The sequence below is a fragment of the Mustela putorius genome, unplaced genomic scaffold, assembly GCF_011764305.1.
Source record: "Mustela putorius furo isolate JIRA1106 unplaced genomic scaffold, ASM1176430v1.1 tig00000145_pilon_pilon_pilon, whole genome shotgun sequence".
In the NCBI taxonomy this organism is placed as follows: domain Eukaryota; kingdom Metazoa; phylum Chordata; class Mammalia; order Carnivora; family Mustelidae; genus Mustela; species Mustela putorius.
The window spans coordinates 16,265,131-16,284,959 of NW_025421294.1; the positions used below are offsets into that span (position 1 = coordinate 16,265,131).

Sequence of the window (19,829 nt, forward strand, 5' to 3'; positions counted from 1 at the left end):
ATTTCTTTGTTTAATCTCTCATTTTTAGAAGAATTCCCTCAGTCATACACTCATTTAGGTCTTCTTTCCTCCAGCCCCTCCAGCATTTAATCATTCATTAATTCAGACATTAATTTATTTGGTCTCTTGTTTACGTTTATTGACTCTTACGCACTGGCACACACACATTTGCTGGGTTTCACTCGCTTCCTCTCTCACACATTCTACAAATATTTGCCAAACACATCGCATGTCAAGTTCAACTGGACTTAACCCGGGGGGGGTTAGAGGGAACGAGGTACCCTGCCCTTATGGAGTAATTGGCCATAAGGCAGCTTTTAGGTAAGTTCCAGAACAAGGCGTGAAGTGACAGATGTGTGTCTAGAGGTACAGATCAGTTACTGTCGGGGTTCAGGTGGTGCCCTCTCGGGGACCCTTCTCCCTGCAGCACCAGAGACGACCAGATACACATGGTCTCACAAAGAACTTAAAGACCTCAGAAGCTGCTAGACCAGTGGGGATTTGCCTTTTAGTGAAGGAAAGTGGGAGCAGGGCTTTAGCCCAGGGGTCAGTAAACATTCTCTGGTGAAGGGTCAGATAGTAAATACTTAAGGCTTTGTGGGTCTCTGTCACAGTTGCTCAGTGCTGCCACAAAGTATAAAGAGCACAGCTGTGTGCCAACAACACTTCAGTTTGGGACACTGAAAATGGAATTTCGTAGAATTTTTACATGTCACGGAGCATAATCCTGTTGATTCCCCCCATTTAAAACTATAAATACTAGGGCATCTGTCTGGCTCCGTTGTTGGAGCGTTTGACTCTTATCTTGGGGTTGCGGGTTTGAGACCCATGTTGGGTGTAGAGATTACTTAAAAAATAAAATCTTAACAAAAAAAATAAAACTGTACATAGCATTCTTAGATTATGGGTTGTAGAAAACCAGGCTATGGGCTGCATTGGAACTGTGGGCTGTAGCTGGCTGATCTAATGAGTGGACAATGGCTGGGTGCCAAGTGGTGCAAATGGCTTGGAGTGGATAGTCCTTCTCCCCATGGCTGCCTTATCTCCTTATGTAGAGCGATGAGAGCCCAGGAGGCATGTCACCCTGGGTAGAGAGAATGTGACTTTGAAAATAAAGGATAGGCATTCTCTGACCTTGTTAATGTCCCGCGCACTTGAAACAGACGCAGGAGAAGGACTGAAACAATGAGCTCTCTCCCTGACCCAGTATGTGCTAGTTCACATGTTTAGGGTTTGCCTCTCAGTCCTTGCCTCAGACTTGGCACGTAAGAGAGACTCAGGAAATCTTTGATGAATGAATGCCTGGCCAAGTGGCAGACATGCCATGCTTGTGAACAGGACCACGAAGGCAGTGAGCCTCCTGTAGTCGGTGCCAGCTCAGGTCAAGACAAAAGTCGTGGGGAAGGGCCTAAGAGCTCAGTTAGGGAGCCTGATTGGAGCCTAGCTGGTGGGAATGATTTGTTCAAGTTTTTGACACTGTACCCTGTGTCCCTGTGTCCTCAGGGCTGCCCCAAACTTAGCCATGAGAAAGCACATCTTCCCTAGCCGAGGTGTCTGGAAACAGACAAACCGGTGCTTGAAATATTCTTTGCATAAGTTAGCAGGTTTCATTATACATCTAGTTGTGCAATTTTCCACCAGGGCTTGTTTTGGAGTGGGAAGAAAGGATGAAGGATGGATATTGTATCTCCCAAAGTTTGTGCTTTGAAATATAATTTTTTTTTCTCTAAAAGAAAATGGCCTATTACCTGGTAAGTTACACCCCCCCCCCCCGCCGCCTTTCTTTTTTCTTTTTTTTTTTTTCAAGAACACTGTTCCTCATCAAAAATAAAATTCATGAAGCATGAAAGAAGGCTTTCAGTAGGGGCCCATACCTTGCTTTTCCGTGGGAATCATCAAAAAATATGCCCCTTCTATAGAAATTTTCACCTATGAAGACTTGTTTTTGTTTTTCAGCTCATGCCTTGAGAAAAGATATAGCACAGCTGCTTATTTGCGGAATAAAACCAGATGTACCCTTAGCCTAGCGTCGTCCCCAGATAATGCCAGAGAGGAAGACAGAGAATCACTGACTCTTGGATTATGGGCTTGTACATGGATGGCAAACTCATGGCACATTTCCTATTCCTGGTCCATAGTAGATACTGATACTGCTAATCAGTACCATCCTTCTTCCCAGCCGAGTCTGATTCCTGCCCCAGAATCACTTCTAAACTAAGTCAGCATGCGAGAAGCCCCACTCTAGCTGCCTGGGTGGGCAAAGAGCATGGGTTCGGAGGAGAGTCAGACCCAGGTTCTGACTGAACCCTGAAATGTGACTGCTGAGTAACTTCGAATTCATTCCTTAGCCTCTCTGAGTCTCAGTTCTTCCATCTAAAATGGAAATAATAACATCTCTTCACAATACCCAGAGGCCAAGATGTATGTGAAGACCCTGGCACCACGTCTGGCACCTGCTCACCACACCGTAAAATTAGCTTCTCTCCTTTTCAGTTGAGCAGCCTGGCAAGGGGACCTGTTCCAACAGTTTACTCAATATACAGATCCCTTCCATTGCTCCAGCCAGGGACACCTTGATCCCTTTGCACATTCCAGTGACGACACTGCCATGTCTACCCATCCCACGTTTGGCAAGTTCTAGATTTCTCCAAGGCCCTTATATTCTTGTCATGTGCTTGGAAAGAGGGGTCTGCCGTGGTGACCCAGAAAGGCATTTGCCTCACACACATCTGATGTTAGCTGTCATTTACTGTGTACTGACTCTATGCCAGGTCCCAGGCTGTGTCCTTTACTGCACTTGCTGCCAACTAGGGATGATCTCAACCCTGGGGAACATTTGACAATGTCTGGAGATGTTCTAATGGCCACAGCTGAGTGGTGGGCGCTGCTGGCACCCAGCAGGTAGAGAATAGGCGCGCTGCTCCACACCTGACAATGCACAGGTGCCCCCACAGCAGGGAATTACCTGGTCCCAAATGCCCACCGTGCTGAGGCCGAGAACTCCGTCTGTGACTACCTCACTCAGTGCTCTAACAGTTCTATGTGAAAGGAGCTGATAGTTTCACCACTTTAAGATGAAGAAACTTGAGGCGTTGCAATGTTGAGCCACATGGCCAACGTCATTGTGCCCTGAAGGGACATTGGTGCCTCACGTTGCTCTCCGCTGTCCAACTGCTGCCCTGCACACCTCACTTTCTCGTGTGCTTCTACTGTATTTTGCTGGTTCTACGGGGGGGTGAGAGCTCGAGGGAGCACGCCTGCACATGTGTTGGCCCCTGCCTCTGGCATCCAGAGCTAAACAGTCTGTGCTTGGATGTCCGAGGTGCAAGCCTGGCTGCTCCTCCTTTCACCTGGGCAGGGCTGGGCCTCCCGAGGGCCTCACCTGCCAGGATTAATTGGGTGAAGTGATGATGTCAAGTTTAAGTTCTCGCTGGAGAAATGCTGAATCAAAGAAGCAAGCAGAGCGGCAGGGTTAATTAGAGAACCTGCTGTGGTCACCAGAAACCAGAGAGGCTTCTCTCCAGAGGACCTCAGGGAGCTTGGGCTGGGCAGGGAGCCGAGGAGTACGGGTGTGGCCACACACCAGGAGTGCTGGCATTTGCTGCGCTGACTTCTGGAGAAGATACTGGGCTTTGAGTACCCAGAGAGGTGCTCGTGGGGCTTCACTTCACCTGTTTGGTTTTTAGTGAGCTCCATGCCCACTAGGGGGCTTGAACTCATGACTCCGAGATCAAGAGTCACACCCTCTATTGGCTGAGCCAGCCTCGCGCCCTGCTTCACCTACTATTTTAACCCACTGCCTCTGTCATCCTTTACTTCACTTTCTCAGGTGGCTTTCTCTGACCTCGCAGAGGAGGGGGCCCTCCCTTACAAACCCCCTTCGTTTCCCATCCTGAACTCACAGCGCTTCACACATCGCAGTCTTGTAATCAAGTATGTGTCTACTTGGTTCCCTGCTTGTCTTCCCCGATAGCTTGCAGTTCATAAGAACAGGGACCATGTCTGTCTTGTTCACTGTGTCGCGCGTGCCTGTGCACGGGAGGCACCCAGAAATTCCTTGTTGGCTGCTTCCACTGATGGGCTGTGAGCAGCTTGGGCAACAGCCCAGGTGAGGACGGGGCTCACAGAAGAAGCTGAAAGGTATGTGCGGAAGACGGCAGAGAGAGGGCCCTGCCTCAGTCTCACACTCTGATCTCTTTTGTCCAGAGCCTTTCTTCCTGGTGTCATTTTTGCGTTCCTTCCCATGGGTTCCCTTTGGGATAACAGGATCAGAACTGAGTATGTCCCAGGGGCCCCCTAGATATAAGCCAAAAGTCACTCCCTTCCCTTCTTCTGAAATTGTCACTGCTTATCAAGGGAGCAAAGGGCCTTCTGGAAGCCTCTGGGCTGCGAGGCAGGCTCCAACAGATCCTCTGAAGTACGCGGCTTCTCAGTGAAGCCTGGGGGTGGGAGATGGTTAGAGCTTCCTGACTTGACCCAGCATTAATAACAGAGTGAACGTTTATTGAGTTATTTGCTACCGCCAAACCCTGGCCAGTATCTCATTTACATGTACTGCCTTGTCTTCTCCTCATGCAGTCTTGTGAGGTTAGAAAAAAATTACCATGAGTTCCATTTCACGAATGGAACAACTGAGGCCCAGAGAGATTACGTAATTTGCTCAGTAAGAGGCAGAGCGAGAGTTTCATCCCGGATCTGGAGGTCCCCAAAGCCCACATTTTCTCACCATAGTGCCTATGCCGAGAAATGTTGCTAGGAAGCTCTGCCTCTGAGAAGTCCACCTGACACCTGCTGGGGCTGAGAAAATTTTTGCAATGGGTAGAAAGGATGCAGGTCTCTTGTGTGACGGCGGGCTGGAGCACGGGGTGGGATCACACCGATGACCATCATGAACTAAATACAGGAACAGGTTTTCATGGTGTTACCTAGCTTCCGAATGTACTCTCAATGAATTAAGCAACATAATACTCTGCCAGATGAATTTTATTATTCCATCGAGAAAACAAGGAAGCTGAGGTCTGAAGAGGCAAAAATGCTTTACCCAAGGCCAAGCAGTGGCTGGGTGGGAGCACTTAGATCAGATTCTCTGTGGCCTAACTGGTCTGTGATGGTTCATGCAGCAATGATGGCACCTGTTTTATGCTAATAATCGCTATGGCCACCTGGGACCGTAGGACCCAAGCACGAGACATTAAATGATAAATCATAAGTACTCCTAATTCTGTCATAAATTGCAATTATTTCACTTAAGTTTTTTTTTTTTTTTTTTTGGAAGACCTTGAATCTGTCATAGAAGCATACTTTTCTGCCAGTTCTTTTATGTATAAAATGAGACAAGATCACCCCAAATCTGCTAGTAGTTGTGAAAAATATACCTTAGGAAATTCAGTTCAAGAGGGCCATCTAAATTTTTGAGTATGTCTAGCTCATTGCCTGCTTTAAGTCAGGGGTTCTCCTCAGTCACACAAATGATGATATATTCTCAAAGCTCTGCTTGGAGCAAAGAAGGTAGTAGCAATGGCTATAGGGAGCAGCAATGACTCTGCATGGAAGGACCTATGCATTTTGCAGATGAGGACACCAAGGCTCAATGGGGTAAGGTATTCAGTTCAATGTCACTTAGGTATTAGATGGCAAAGCTATGACATGAAGCGTTGGCTGACTCAAAGCCTTCTTGTTAAAACTAAGCTGCCTTCCTCTACAAGGAAGAATAGAAACCAAACCCAAACCCAACAGCAATAGGTTCCATAGGCTCCTTCAGCATTTTCAGTATTCGTTTTCTCACAGTCTACGTGTTGGGAGAGACTTCTCCTGGACCTCATGAAATCCTTCATGTTCTGATTTATGTTCTGTTCCTCTTCTGGACCCAGAAGTATAAACCCAAGTTCAGGAAAATAAAAGCAACACTCATTCCTATATTAACTGTCTCTTTTCCAGGCTGAACAGATCTAGGTCTTTTCTCCTGGTCTTAGCCCAGGGGTGGGAGGCAGACCTCAGGAGGGGCAGAAGGGTGAGACGGCGGCTGAAGAGACCAGGCTGCTGAGGCTGGCCTGAAGGCAGTGATAAGGATGTAAACAAGAAGACTGGCACAGGCAGGCAGGGGGCGATTAGCCCAGCTGGCAGTGGCCAGTGGAAAAAGGGTAGTAGCAGTTCAGTGACGGCAACACTCCAAGAGAGAAGGTGGTGAGAAATGAGTCCTGTCTTTGAGCTACGGAAACTCCCAGGAACAAACAAGGGAGAGAGAAAGAGACAAAGAGAGAGAAATAGAGAGAGACAGAAGGGATATAGTGGTTGAGGCATGAACTTTGGATTGCTCAATATATGCTGAGCACCTATGGAAATCTGTGAAAAAATGTAGATACTCACAGTATAGCATCTTACACACATTCAGCCCTTAGAAAGAAGTAGTCAGTCTTGTAGAAGAACTGAAGCTTAAAACAATTTAGGAAGAATGAAAGATTTGGAATGTCACCATTTGCAACCCCAAATGAATGTTCATGAATGGCACCTCAAATCATTAGGTGAAATGCTGATGGGAAATCAATTTTTATGCAAAATGAGAGACATTCTTTTTACATGTAAATGAATGAATTTGGACCCCTACCTCACAGCATATACAAAAATTAACTCCAAATGCATCATATCTAAAGGTAAGCCTAGAAAACTCTTGGATAAAAATGCAGGGTCAATCCTAGGGAACCTGGATTAGGCAATGGATTCTTAGCAATGACACCAAAAGTATAAGCAATGAAGGAAAAGAATAGATGAACTGGACATCATCGTTAATTAAAACTTTTGTGCTTCAAAGGACGCCACCAGGAACACAGAAAGGCAGCCAACAAATAGGAAAATATTTTGCAAGTCTTATATCTGATAAGGGACATGCACCTGGCATATATGTATGTGAGTACAGAATTCTTAAACTCAGTAGTAAGATAAATGACCCAATTAAAAGATAGAGCAAAGAATATGAATAGACAGTTCTCTGAAGAATACGCACATCTAATAAACACGCGAACAGATGCTTAGCCATCAAGGAAATGCAAATCAAAACCACAATGGATACCACCTCATACCTATTAAGATGGCTATAATAAAAAAGACATAACAAAACAAGTGCTGGTGAAGACGTGGAGAAATTGGAACCCTCATAAACCGCTGGTGAGAATATAAAATGGTGCAATCATTTGGGAAAATAGTTGGCAGTTCCTCAAACAGTTAGACATAAAGTTACCATATGATCTAGTAATCCCACTCCTAGTTATGAACTGTATGAAACCACGTGCCCACACAAATACCTGTACACAAATGTCCACAGCAGGATTATCTATAATACTAAAAAGTGGAAAAAAACCAAAACAAAGCCAGATGTCCATCAACTGATGAATAGCTGAACAAAATGTGGTGTATCCACATGATATTCTACACAATGGAAAGTTGTCAACCATAAAAAGGAATGACGTATTGATACCTGCTACAACACAGGAACTTTGAAACATAATGCCAAGTGAAAGACCAAATACTGTGTGATTCTGCTGATATAAAATGAGCAGAATAGGCAAATGTAGAGACAGAAAGTGAGTGAGAGTTGTCTGTGGCTGAGCTGGGGGGGTGGAGGGAAATGGGGGACTAAGGGGTGAGAGCTAAGAGGTGTGGGGTTTCTTTTTGGAACAATGAAAATGTTTTAAATTATGGTAACAGATGCACAACTCTATGAATATATTATTAAAAGCCAATGAATTGTGCACTTAAACAAAACAAGACAAAACCCCAAAAAGAGAAGCACTTAGCACAAGCTATGAGGTATTCTTGCCAAAGTCAAGCCTGCAGCTGGTTAAGCCTCTAGACCTAAATACCAGTTTACAGAAAGTATGGGGGGAGAGGAATGTGTTGAACACCGTGACAAAGATGCCACTGGCAATACCCAGAACGCAAAAACCCAGTAAGACAAACTATGTGGCTTCTTTAACATATGTCTAAGGATAAAACAAGGTGAGAGAGGGAACTTGTGGAATAAAAGAAATCTAAGAGATGTATCAACCCAATGCAAAGTGTTTACTTCATTTGGATGCCATTTAAACAAATCAACTTAAAAATACCTGTAAGGCAAATATGGACATTTGAACAGTGGCTGAATATTTAATGCTTTTAAGAGATCACTGCCCACACACATGATTTAACAAGCACTGGGTCTTATACAAGACAGATGAACTCTACCTCTGAAACTAATAATACACTATATGTTAATTAATTGAATTTAAATTAAAAAAAAGGAAACACTGCCCATTTTCTAATGTGTGATAACAGCATCCTGGTGATGTTAAGCTCTTAGACAAAAATACTAAAATTTGTAAAGGGATACTGAGATATGTGGTGGATGAAATGATAGGACATCTGAGCTTTGCTTCAAAATAACCCATTGTGAGTGGGGCTAAAACTGAAATCAGACTGGCCCGTGAGTGGATAATCACTGAGACTTGGTGTTGTGTACCCAAGGCTTCATTATATTCTTCTTTCTACTTTTTACATGTTTATAATTTCCATTATAACCTGTACAGCATAGTGATTGAAGAGAAATCGAGCAACTGACACCTAAGAAATTCCAGTACCCGCTTTACCTCTTCTGATTTCCCCAACAATCTTCTGAGGTAGAGGTACTCGTATGCCTAATGGAACCCTAAGCTCAGAGTGGCTACTGACTTACCTGAAGTCTCACCACTGAGATAAGGAAGGGTGTGTGGCCAGAGGGCTTTCTCCTGTATGAAACACCTTCTCTAGGCAGCTTGTGATGGTTCTCAACTCGGGGGGATCTGGCGTTGCAGCAGGAGGCAGAGGCACTGTGGTCCCACACTGCGCCCTTTCTTGCAGGTGTCCGCCAGGGAACTCCTGCTCAGGCCTGACTGGTAATTTATGGGAACAGTTTAAGGGGCTGTGTCCAGCCAGGGGTACATGCTTGAAAACTTAACAAACACATTTCAAGCACCTGTCAGGGTTCACAGAAGGCACTTTGGGGTAGATGAAGGTGACATGGAACAAAACGGTTTGAGCAGACAGCTTCCCACTTTTCTAGCCACAACTCTTTGGGACCCCCCCAGTCAGTTCAAGAGTGCTCTGTTATCGGGGGGAGGGGGACGGGGGGAGGGTGGTTGGGTTATGGACATTGGGGAGGGTATGTGCTATGGTGAGTGCTGTGAAGTGTGTAAGCCTGACGATTCACAGACCTATACCCGTGGGGCTAATAATACATTATATGTTAATAAAAAAATTTAATAAAATCGGGGTGAAAATAAAAAAAGTGCTCTGATATCTTCATTTATGAGAAGGATTTGCTGAGTGAAAATTGGAAAGATGGAAAATTTATACTGGAAGATATTAACATAAGACTATAAGCATAGGATAGATCTATTTCTATAAATTACTTTAGAAGGAGGGTTAGCTAGAATCTTAAGCATAAATTAGCACTGAGACTCTAAAGGAAAGAAATTACCCTTCTTTTTCCTTGAAGATTTTATTTGAGAGTGAGAGCGAGAGAGAAAGCAAGAGCAGGGGGAGAGGGAGAAGCAGACTCCCTGCTAAGCAGGGAGCCTCACATGGGGCTTGGTCCCAGAACCCCGAGATCATGGCCTTGAGCCGAAGGCCGAGGCTCAACCAACTGAGCCACCCCAGGTGCCCCAGGAAAAAAATTATCTTAATACTGAGTAACAACCATCTCTCACGGCAGTCCTGAGTACCGAAAAGTCAGTCTGAGAAACTCCCATGAAACAGAGAAAGGGAAAGGATCTGGACTTAGAGCTCAAACTCTTAAAAGTGACTTTATTCAGATATAGGATCCAAATATAGGATTGAAAGGAAAGTCAGTCTTACAGACTTCCCCCAAGGTCCATGACAGCTCATCGTCCTAGGAGCCCAGGAAGGATGCTTGGACTTGTCAATGTCATCCTAAAATGGGATGGAGGCAGCATGGGGGAGGGAACCGCATTCCTACCCTGACTTCAGCGCCCTGCCGTTTTCTTCTCTGTCTTATCTCTTCTGTTTTCTGGGTAATCAGAAGAAGGGACAGGGACTGGTAATTATTTTAAAAAGTCAGAGGTCTCTGACTTTGTTTTTAATTCTTGCAGCAAAATGTGTTATTAGAAACCTTTACTGGGGTTTGGAAAGTCAACAGTAACATAAATGAACAAAACACCATCCCCGCCCTGAAGAAGTATGCATTCTTGGTGAGCATGGTGATAAGATGTATGTGTGGTATTGACAGTGCCAAGCAAGTTATAACTCGAGTATAAACAAAATGCTGTGAACACCGGGGAGATATTAATTCTGCCAGGAGAACTGGCAAGAACTTCTTGAAGGAAATGGTAATGCGTAAGGGCTTTTGGGATGTGGATATGATTGTAACAGGTGAATGCACCAAAAATAAATTCCTAGAGAAATAGCCTTTAATTTAATCAACAAACATTTGTTCTTTGCCTGTAAAAATGCAGGCATTATGCTGGGTATAAGGACAAAAAGCAGAGAGGTGGCCTGGGGTATACGTACTGTGCTTCAAAGTGTCAAGTAAATCACTACAACTTTTGTGTGTGTGCACGCTGGTGTGTGTGTCTGTGCATGCACATGCATACATTTGCATGTGGGTGTGTGTGTGTGTACGTCGTGGGTATGGGGGTCTGGGAGTGCTGGAAGGGGGACTGTAGCCAGATCATGGAGGCTCTAGAATGCCTTAACTTATTTAGGGGAGAGAGCACAGGTCTGCCCTCAAATCCTGGCTCTGTTTCTCACTTTGAGACTTGAGGCAAGTTACTTCATCTTTCTGTCCCCCACGTTTTCCTATTTGATAAAATGGGCATACCAGTGCCTACTCTAAACAGCTGTGGGGCAAGTCAGCATGTCTGCAAATCATCATTATGGTTTCTGGCGTTTAGTGGCCACTCAATAAGCGGCAGGTATTAATTACTTCTTCTGTGGTCTGTAGGGACCGACGGGCAGTTTGGGTAAGAAAAATGGCTGAAATGGATTTGGGTTTTCAAGAAGTTGTGATAGAGGCCGTGACTGGAAGAATGGGTGGGGGTGAAGGGGTGGGTGGGGTGAGGTGTGGTGACTGAGCCTGACGTCTGGGACACCAGGGTGGAGGCTGAAGCGATGGTCTAGGCAAGAGCTGCGGACCCGGACGAAGGCACTGGGATGGAACGGACAGAAGTTATGCAACTATTCAGGTGGCAAAAGGAGCTTGCTGACTGACTGGATGTAAGAGGTGAGGGAAGGAGAAAACTCTGGAATGATGGCAGGCTTTCTAGTTGTCCAGCAGCTCCACTAACCGGGATATGTGGTACAGAAAGAGTGGCAGGCTGAAGGAGAGGGGGTGGGGGACAGGTAGTGGGGTGTGGGGTAGGGAAGGACATGGAGGGTGTACTGAAGGACCAGAAAAGAAGAGTGCTTCATTGTTCTGTGAGTGCGGGAGAAACGGGGCAAGCAGCCTCCACATCGTGAACAAGTGAATTGCAGAATCTCTAGGGTGGGCCTGGCTTCCACTGGCTTCCACTGCTGAAGGATTTCTTCCTAACTGGCATCTGGTGCAGTTGACTTTCTCTTTCTAAGGCATCCCTTCTCATTGCAGACTTAGAGATCATCTTCAGAACTCTCCCAAAGGCCAACTCCATGGGTTCCAATCCCCCACTTAACCTCCTCCATCACAGTTTCCCAGAGAACCCACTCAGCCTCTTCAGGTCTAATCCTGAATTGTTTTCAAGGATAGCTGTATTTAGTGCAAAGTTCATCTATGAGGTCATTTCCTGACCTTCTAGCCAAACGTGTCAAGTGGTTTCCCACAGGTGAGAAGACACAACAACAACAGGAAAACAAAATTCCTTGCTCTGGCCTCTGTTTTCATACACTTCTGTGAACATAAAACCAGTAGCACTTACCACATATGGAAGATTACCCATCAGACAATATGAGAAAAATGTTCAGTGTTATTCAGTTCAGAGATGGGCAATAGCTTTGCCTCAAGCCCTGGTCCTCAGGCCATGCTCTTTTCTTCTTCCAGAGGCAGATTATTAGCAAACGTCTGCACCAAACTGGGAGCTTCCTAATATCATCCAGGGGTTTGGGGAAAATTGGAAAGGGAACAGCTTTCTCGGTCTGTAGGTCTGTGTTATTAACTCTGCGTCTCTGAACTGCTAAAGCCAATGTCGGTGCCAGGAGGCTCTTGTCCCATGTCAGGAAGCCCTAACCCCACTATAGTCAGTCATTCATTTTTTGTGTCCCCACTAGATTGGGAGTTCCTGGACAGCAAGGGCTTACTAGTGGTGCCTACAGCAGCCTATGTGATGGTTGCACACAGTTGATAATTCATAAAGGAACAAAGTGATAGTAAGTGAAAACAATTAGGTGTGAAAGACTCAAGGCAAATTCTTTACTGGAGAATGTGGTGGGTGGGGAAGACAATGCTGGAGGGCCTGGGAGTCTAAGGGAAGTCTGGTGAAGGGTCTGAGCGGAGGGAGGCTACAGACATCCAAGCTGAACTACACTAACATCCTAATAGCGTTGCCTGATGACTTCTCTGTTGATGGCATAGTGTAGTGACAAGAGTGTATGTTCGAGAATCAGACAATTCTAGGGTTAATCCAGACTCTCACTGTTTACTAATTACATGGACTGTGACCATATCATTTGGGAGGGAGGACTTAATTACCTTGCTGTAAAGTGTTGATAGTATCTCCCCTACAAAGGCTCTTATCACCTTTTAGGATAGAGAGCAGGACTTAGGAGACCAGCAGCAAATAAAAGACTTTGCTGTCAGAGGATATCATCCTATTTCTCCCATCCATCAATCATATTAGTCTCAGTAAGTGGCCAAGAATATTGCTGCTGTTCTTGTTGTTTTGGTAGTAGAATCCCCAGTACTCACTATGGTTACTAGCAAAATGTAAGCACCCAACAGATGTTTATTGGTTGAAAGAGTTACACTGACCTGTCTGAGCTTTCTAAAACCAGTCCTCTTCCAGTCTTCCCTGTCTGAGGATCTGTCACTAGCATCGGCCCAGATTTTTAACTCCAATGTCTTGATTCCTTGATTTGGAGTGCTTACTAGGGACTAGGCACTGTGCAGGGTGGTGCAATGGGGAAGGTAGAGAGGAAAGCTTGGAAGGATTTAGAGAAAAAAGCAAAAGAACTTGTCATTTGCTCAAATTTTTTTACCCTTCTTTAGATGTAGCTTATTAAGTGAAGTCTTTTAAGAGTATTTTTGACAACACCGGGGCAAACATGTAGAAATACTTACAATCCACAGCCATCTGAAATGAGAAAGGCTATCGATACTGTGCATAGATTCCCTGGGACTAGCATATGCAAATGCCCAACTTTGGAAGTCTCACCGTCTGTGAAAACTAGAAAAAAAATACTATTTATTTTATCTTTTTTATTAAAACTTTTTTTTGTGGGGGGGATACTATTTATTTTCAATCCTACTAGGATTCTCCACTCTGGTCCAACCTCTCTGTAGATGAGGCAAATGACTGGAAAGAAGAATTATAAAGGCACATGAAAAGTGACTCTGGGCTCAATCTTTTGGGAAACCAACTTAAGAGCTGAGTGAGCTTGCTTGTATCTACTGAGTGTGGGCTGTACTTCCTATATCCAGCTCTCTCTATAAAAAATGGTTTCAGAAAAATTCAGTTAGTCTTTGGCTTAATTATAAGTCACTGGGCCCCTCATTTTAGTGTGTGTATGTGTGTGCACGTGCGTGCGGGTGTGCACATGTGTGTATCTGTGGTGGAGGAAGAACTTTGGGCACAAAGCATGTGTGTACTTGTAAAAAAGCATCTGGAATGTGTGTGTAGGAAGGGAACTTTTTGCTTCTTTAAGTCAGCAGAGAGTACGTGGAGGGGAAGATGTACGTGTGTGTGTGTCTGTGTGCATGTGTGTGCGTGTATCTGTGAGTGAGTGTATGTCGCGCAGCCGGTGGGCGGAAGCACATGAGCAGTCAGCCTCTTCGAGATCCAGACAGTGGTGTACGACAGAAAATGTCACAGAGATTGTTTTTGTTTCAGACCAGCACACGGGTCTTTGAGAAGCCCTTGACTTTCTCCTCCTCCTCGTCTTGTTAAAAAGGGATTAGAGTCCAATTAAGTCCTTTAATCCCAAGGTAGAGATTCATGTTTTAAAACAAGATTTACAGCTTCAAAAAAACACATCAGTGCAAGTTGAAGTTTGTCCTTTCAAGTTGCCACCTGCATCGTTCCAAAGAGTGTTTTCCGCAGAATCCCCAACATGTAGTTGTTCTTAATTACCTTGCCTCCTACCTCCAGTCCTTCATCTTTCCAAGTACCCTTCAACCTAAATAGCCACATGCTGTTAAAAGTACTTCTGCTTCTGGGTTGCCACACTCTCCACTCCCTTCAGTTGGCAATTCAGTGTTTGGGCTTAGTAATAATAGTAGGAAGAGCTAGTGCTCATCGGGTGTTTCGTAACGTGCCAGGCATTGTGCTAAGCACTTTGCACGTATTATCTTGTTTTCACTTTGCACTGGGCCCTGTGGATTATGTAGCCAGTCCTGAAAACACCTAGTAACCCACAGTTTCCCTTTCTCTTTTCCTTCCTTTCCATATGATGCCACAGGACAGAAAAGTCAATCTCTAACCGTGATGCCAAAACCCTTTCGGGAAAACGGGTGCCATTTTTTGGAGGGAAGTTCTTTAAGGGACAGGAACCATGTTGTGGCTTTTGGTATGGGAAAGCAAAGTATCTGTGAGGATCTGGCAAGTTGTTTGACTCCTCTTGGCCTCAGTTTTCCCACCTGTAAATTGGGGATAACAGTAATGACACCTAACTCAAGAGGCCGTTTCAAGGACAACAGGAGGTCACACGTCTGCAGCTCTGACATGTAATACACACGGCAGTAGTTACTATTAATGCATTATGGATGCTCGTCAGGTACTAAATATCCAGTATTGCTTGTGAAACGGTGTGCGTGACCCGCCTAATACCAATATACCCTGATTCCAATGGTGTGTTTCCTACCTGCCCCACAGAGCTGGGAGGAAGGTCTGCTTTCTCCATGTGCTGGGTGATCACAGAGGGGTTGCTGGAGCTGATGAGCACTGGGGTGCTGATCTCCACCATATGGCGCCCCGAGGGAGAATGAACCATCCTGTTGAGAGTGTTCAAGGCTGTTGTGATGGAGAACTGCCCAGGCCCCTTCCTCCTGGACCCAGGGCCCCTTCGCAGGGTGGGTGTGTTGGCTGCTTTGCCTCGGGAGGATGAGGGCACCAGGGACAGGCTCTTTGTGCGGGCTGACTGCCGGCCTTTGTTCTTCTCTAGGAGGTGTCTTGCAGTGAGGTTGGGCTGGAAACACAGAAGTCCATGACAAGTTAGCTTCCTGATCTAGTGTGAGCAGCTAAGTCCTACCCAGGTTAGTCTGACACGAGTTCAGATGCCACAGTCATCTTTGGTCAACTTCCATCTTTTAGCGATATGTCCCAGTTACTCTGCTGTATCAGTACACCCTGACGACTCCCTTGCAAAGCACGTATTGCTTTTATTCTTTATTGTGGTCTGTGGGAGTTAAAAATAAGCCATGATACTCTTCGCCGACTGGGAGCAGTCTTCCTTCTCCCATTTCTCCCAGGCACACCCTTTTCCTCTTTGAGCCTCTCCCGAACGCCCCTGGGTGGGCTGCGGCCCCTGTGCTTTCCCACTGGGGCACTTTACACACTGCCCTGCAATCACTTCCCTTCCATTCCCACCCCCTACACCCTGACTGGTAGCTACCTGAGGGCAGTCCATCTCTACTCTACTCCCCAGATGTGCACAGTGAGTGTCTGTGCAATCATGTGTATGTGAAAGTTGCTCAGGTTTATATATTTGAGAAGCATCTGCACCAGAATGTCAATCTGTCCGGAACTTTGAATCTTTAAGCTAAGACCAGCTTTCACTACTTCCTTTGAACACTTTCATCTCCCCACCATTCTTTCCTATTCCATACGTCTTAGTCCATGATAAGCTGGTAAATCAGGAAAAGAGAAGAGGAAAGAAAAAGAAAAGAATGAGCCCTATTTTGTGGAGTTTACTAATTTCTATGGTATAAATATCTATCAGTGGTTTATAAGTAGCTAGCAAAATTCCTGAAAATAAAAAAGCCAGCTCTTGCAATCTAGTCCTAGCTCTGGGACAACCACCAACTGTGCTGTATTTTGAGCTCAGTTCCTTCGGAAGGCTGAAATATGCTGACCAAATTGCCCTCCAAAGCCACAAGTCTCATTCTAATGTAGAGATTCAACTATAAAAGTAAAAGGGAATTTGCCCATTTAAGAACTTCTTATGACAATGGGCAAAGGACTAAAATAGCCAATATCGAAAATTTTAAAGATTTCTTTCTTTCTTTTTTTTTTTTTTTTAAATTTTTGGTCAGAGAGAGAGGGAGCATAGGCAGGCAGAGGCAGTGGGAGAAGCAGGCTTCCCGATGAGCAAGGAGCCCAATGTGGGACTTGATCCCAGGATGCTGGGATCGTGCCAAGCCAAAGGCAGCCACTTGGCTGACTGAGTCACCCAGGTGTCCCACCAATAACGAAAATTTTAAAGAGGAGGTAGTTCCTACCTCAAGAAGCTTGTAATATTGTGAAAGAGAAAATCATCAGGTAGGGAAGTGGCATTATTATGTTTACTTTACAGATGAGAGAGCTGTGGACAAGAAGGGGTGATCTATAAATGGCACAGCCAGTAAACAACAAAACAAGAGAATATCAGATAGAAGTAAGAGCTTTGTGGGATGCCTAGGTGGCTCGATTGGTTAAGTGGTTGCCTTCGGCTCAGGTCATGGTCCCAGTGTCCTAGGATCGAGTCCCGCATCAGGCTCCTTGCTCCATGGGGAGCCTGATTCTCCCTTCGATATATAAATAAAATCTTAAAAAAAAAAAAAAAAGAAAGAAAGAAAGAAAGAAAGAAAGGCAGGCAGGCAGGCTTTGGAGTGATAGAGAGTGTGGGGGGGTGTCAAGGAAATCCCACTGAGGAGATGACATTTAACCAGGACACAGATGACACGAAGGAACTAGCCATGTGAATATGGGGTAAGAATATTCCAGACAGAGGGATCATATCCTAATGGAAAGATCCTAAGGAGGTAAAAAACAGTCTATTTGAGAAAAAGTCAGGAAAGAAACCAAAGTTGGAACAGAGCGAGTGAGGAGCAGGTAGTCAAAGAGACAGGCAAGGGCTGGGTCCCAGAGGTCCTAGGAGGCTCAAGTTTATTCTAAGTGTAATAGGAAGCCTCTGGCAGGATTAGATAGAGGAATGACATGATCTGATTAATGCTTTTAAAAGCTCATGCTACGGTTTGGCAGTTTCTTAACCAAGTTAAACCCACACTTAGCATCTGACCCAGCCAGCCCACTCCCACGTAATTACTGAAGAGCCATGAAAACTTAGGCTCACTCAGAAATTGGTATGCAAATGTTTATAGTACTTTACTCATAGCTGCTAATAACTGGAAATAACTGCATTGTCTTTGAACTGGTGCACGGACAAACAAACCCTGGCACATCCATACAGTAGATCATGGCTCGTCAATAGAGAGGGACAAGCTGCGGATCCACCTAACAACACGGATGAGTCCAGAATGCTCTGTGCTAAGTGAAAGAAGCCAGACTCAGAGGTTACATTCCGTATGATTCCACTGATAGGACATTCTGGAAAAGGGAAATTACAGGAGCAGGAATGAGATCAGCACTGCCAGCAGTTGGGAGTCAGGGAAGAGGCTGGCTACAGAGAGTCTGCATGCTGTTTTATTTTGGGGGGAGGTGTTGAGACTACTCTATTATCTTGATGGTGGTGTACGTATTTACCAAAATTTGTAGAAGTGGACACCAAAAAGAGTAAATTCTACCGTATGCAAATAAAAAGAAACACATAAAAGCTCATTCTGGATGTTATTTGGAAGTGCCAGCCCATAAGTAGGGAGACCAGCTAGGAAGTTCTGGAAATCGTCTAGGCAAGCTCTGACGGCAGTCTGGAAGAGGGGACAAGGTCTTACGTTTCCTAGAGCACCGATCCCTCCATTGTTCACCCGGTAAGAGGACAATATATATTCTCTGAGTTGAATGAGTAAAGTTCTTTATGGTCATTCACAGGTACAATGAAATAGGCTGATTATTTTTCTTTTTTTCTTTTTTTTTTTTTCCCCTCTACCTAATTGTTCTGTCCCCAGGTGAGCAACACCTTCATTGTTTTCATCAGAAACATTGACAAAGGGCTCAGTGTGACTCTTGGTCTGCCCTCTGCTCTGCCAACATGATTAATAGCTCAGTTGAGGGAGGACTGCACAGCTCTTAAATTTGTATCCACTCATTTGAAACAATATCCTTGAGGTTCATTGGGCTGAGCAAGGTTCACATAACCCAGGCAGGGCTCACTGGAGAAGTCCTGACAGGAATGGGTCTAAGCTCAGCATTTGTTTTACCACCTTTTTATCCAGGTGCTCGTCAATAAATCAAATGATACATTAACAAGAAAAATCCTGTTTGTGCAGAAAACAACAACAACAACAACAACCCCCCAAAAACCCATGTCACTCTTAGAAGAAAGCTTTCCTTCTTTCCTATTGCTTTGCTTGGCGCTAGTAATTCAAAACTTACTTAAAGAGTTCTCAGCAAGTGCTAGTCTTAATGAAATGACTGGAGTCAAAATTTAAGTACTGCTTTAAAAAGCTCAATTAAGATTTCAAGTAATTTTTGAAAATCAGATTCCCAGATTAGAGCAACCACTTGATTATCCTTTTCCCCTCCTCGCAATTAGGAGAACAAATGAAGCAATGGCTAGTTTGATGATAATCTTGAGGGTTCTTGTAATCGCTAATTTTAGAGGTGAAGTAGTGGGGAGAATGTCCAAATGAATAATCATTAAACGTAGAAGTTTTGGAAAAAAGGATATCAGAGATGGGTAATAAAGCCAATGGTCCTTTCCCCCACCCAGAGCTATGGAGAAGCATCTTGAAATAATGCAGGGGACCGTGCAAACTCTAAAATGCAAAAATTGAGCCATCTCTTATGTATCCAGCTAGGTATTAACTATAGCTGATCTCTGTCCTTGGAGACTTAACCACTGTCTCCCCATGTTAACTATTAACTGTCCCTCTTTAGCAAATGCTATTTGACCCAGCAAATGCCTCCACTGCTAACCTAAGCAGATACAAAGCAGAAAGTGAGGCACGCATTCTTGACCAGTTCTTCTGTCCTGTTCCTCACTTCCCTCAACATTCAAGTCCTGTGGATCTACCTCCTAAGCGGTGTTTGAATCCATCCATTTATTTCCCATCTCCTGGTCCAACCCACTGTCGTCTTGTAACTGGGCCATGCACACACTGGCCTCCTAACTGGTATTTCTGCTTTTTCTGCTCTCCTCTTCAAATTATTCTTCCCACTGTAGCCAGAAGAACAGTCTTTAATAAACCCACGTCTGATAGACTTTCTGGGTCCCTTAAAATCTTTCCATGGTGTCTACTGACTTCTGGATCAAATCCAAACTTTTTATGATACAGCAGAGATCATGATATTTACTAGACAGTGTGCTCCCAGGTACTTCTCAGCTACCTTGAAGACAGATGGGGCTAGGGGAACTAGCTAATTTTTTTTTTTACATAGTACTTGTTCTGTGTTAGTCTAGCCTGTGCAGTATAAGGAACACAGCCATTAGGTATTTAGAGAAGACAGAGACAACTGAGTGGTCAGTTAGTGGTGAAATTTTATGGAAGAAGCCAAGCTTCTAGTTGAGCCTTGTAACCCGAGTGAGATTTGAACAGGTGGAGAGAATTGGGTGTGTGTGCCTCAGCAAGAGGAAAAGCA

General features: G+C 44.7%; 1 protein-coding gene across 9 annotated transcripts in view; it reads right to left on the minus strand.

The window, feature by feature from the left end:
* SH3RF2 (SH3 domain containing ring finger 2) overlaps nucleotides 1-19,829 on the minus strand; it is a 125,819-nt gene that overhangs the window by 48,110 nt on the left and 57,880 nt on the right. For all 9 annotated transcript variants that reach the window (XM_045075335.1, XM_004744708.3, XM_013052340.2 and 6 more), the window contains exon 5: nucleotides 15,016-15,339. In XM_045075335.1, coding sequence (XP_044931270.1) covers nucleotides 15,016-15,339 — 324 coding nt within the window. The remainder of the gene's footprint in view (nucleotides 1-15,015; nucleotides 15,340-19,829) is intronic.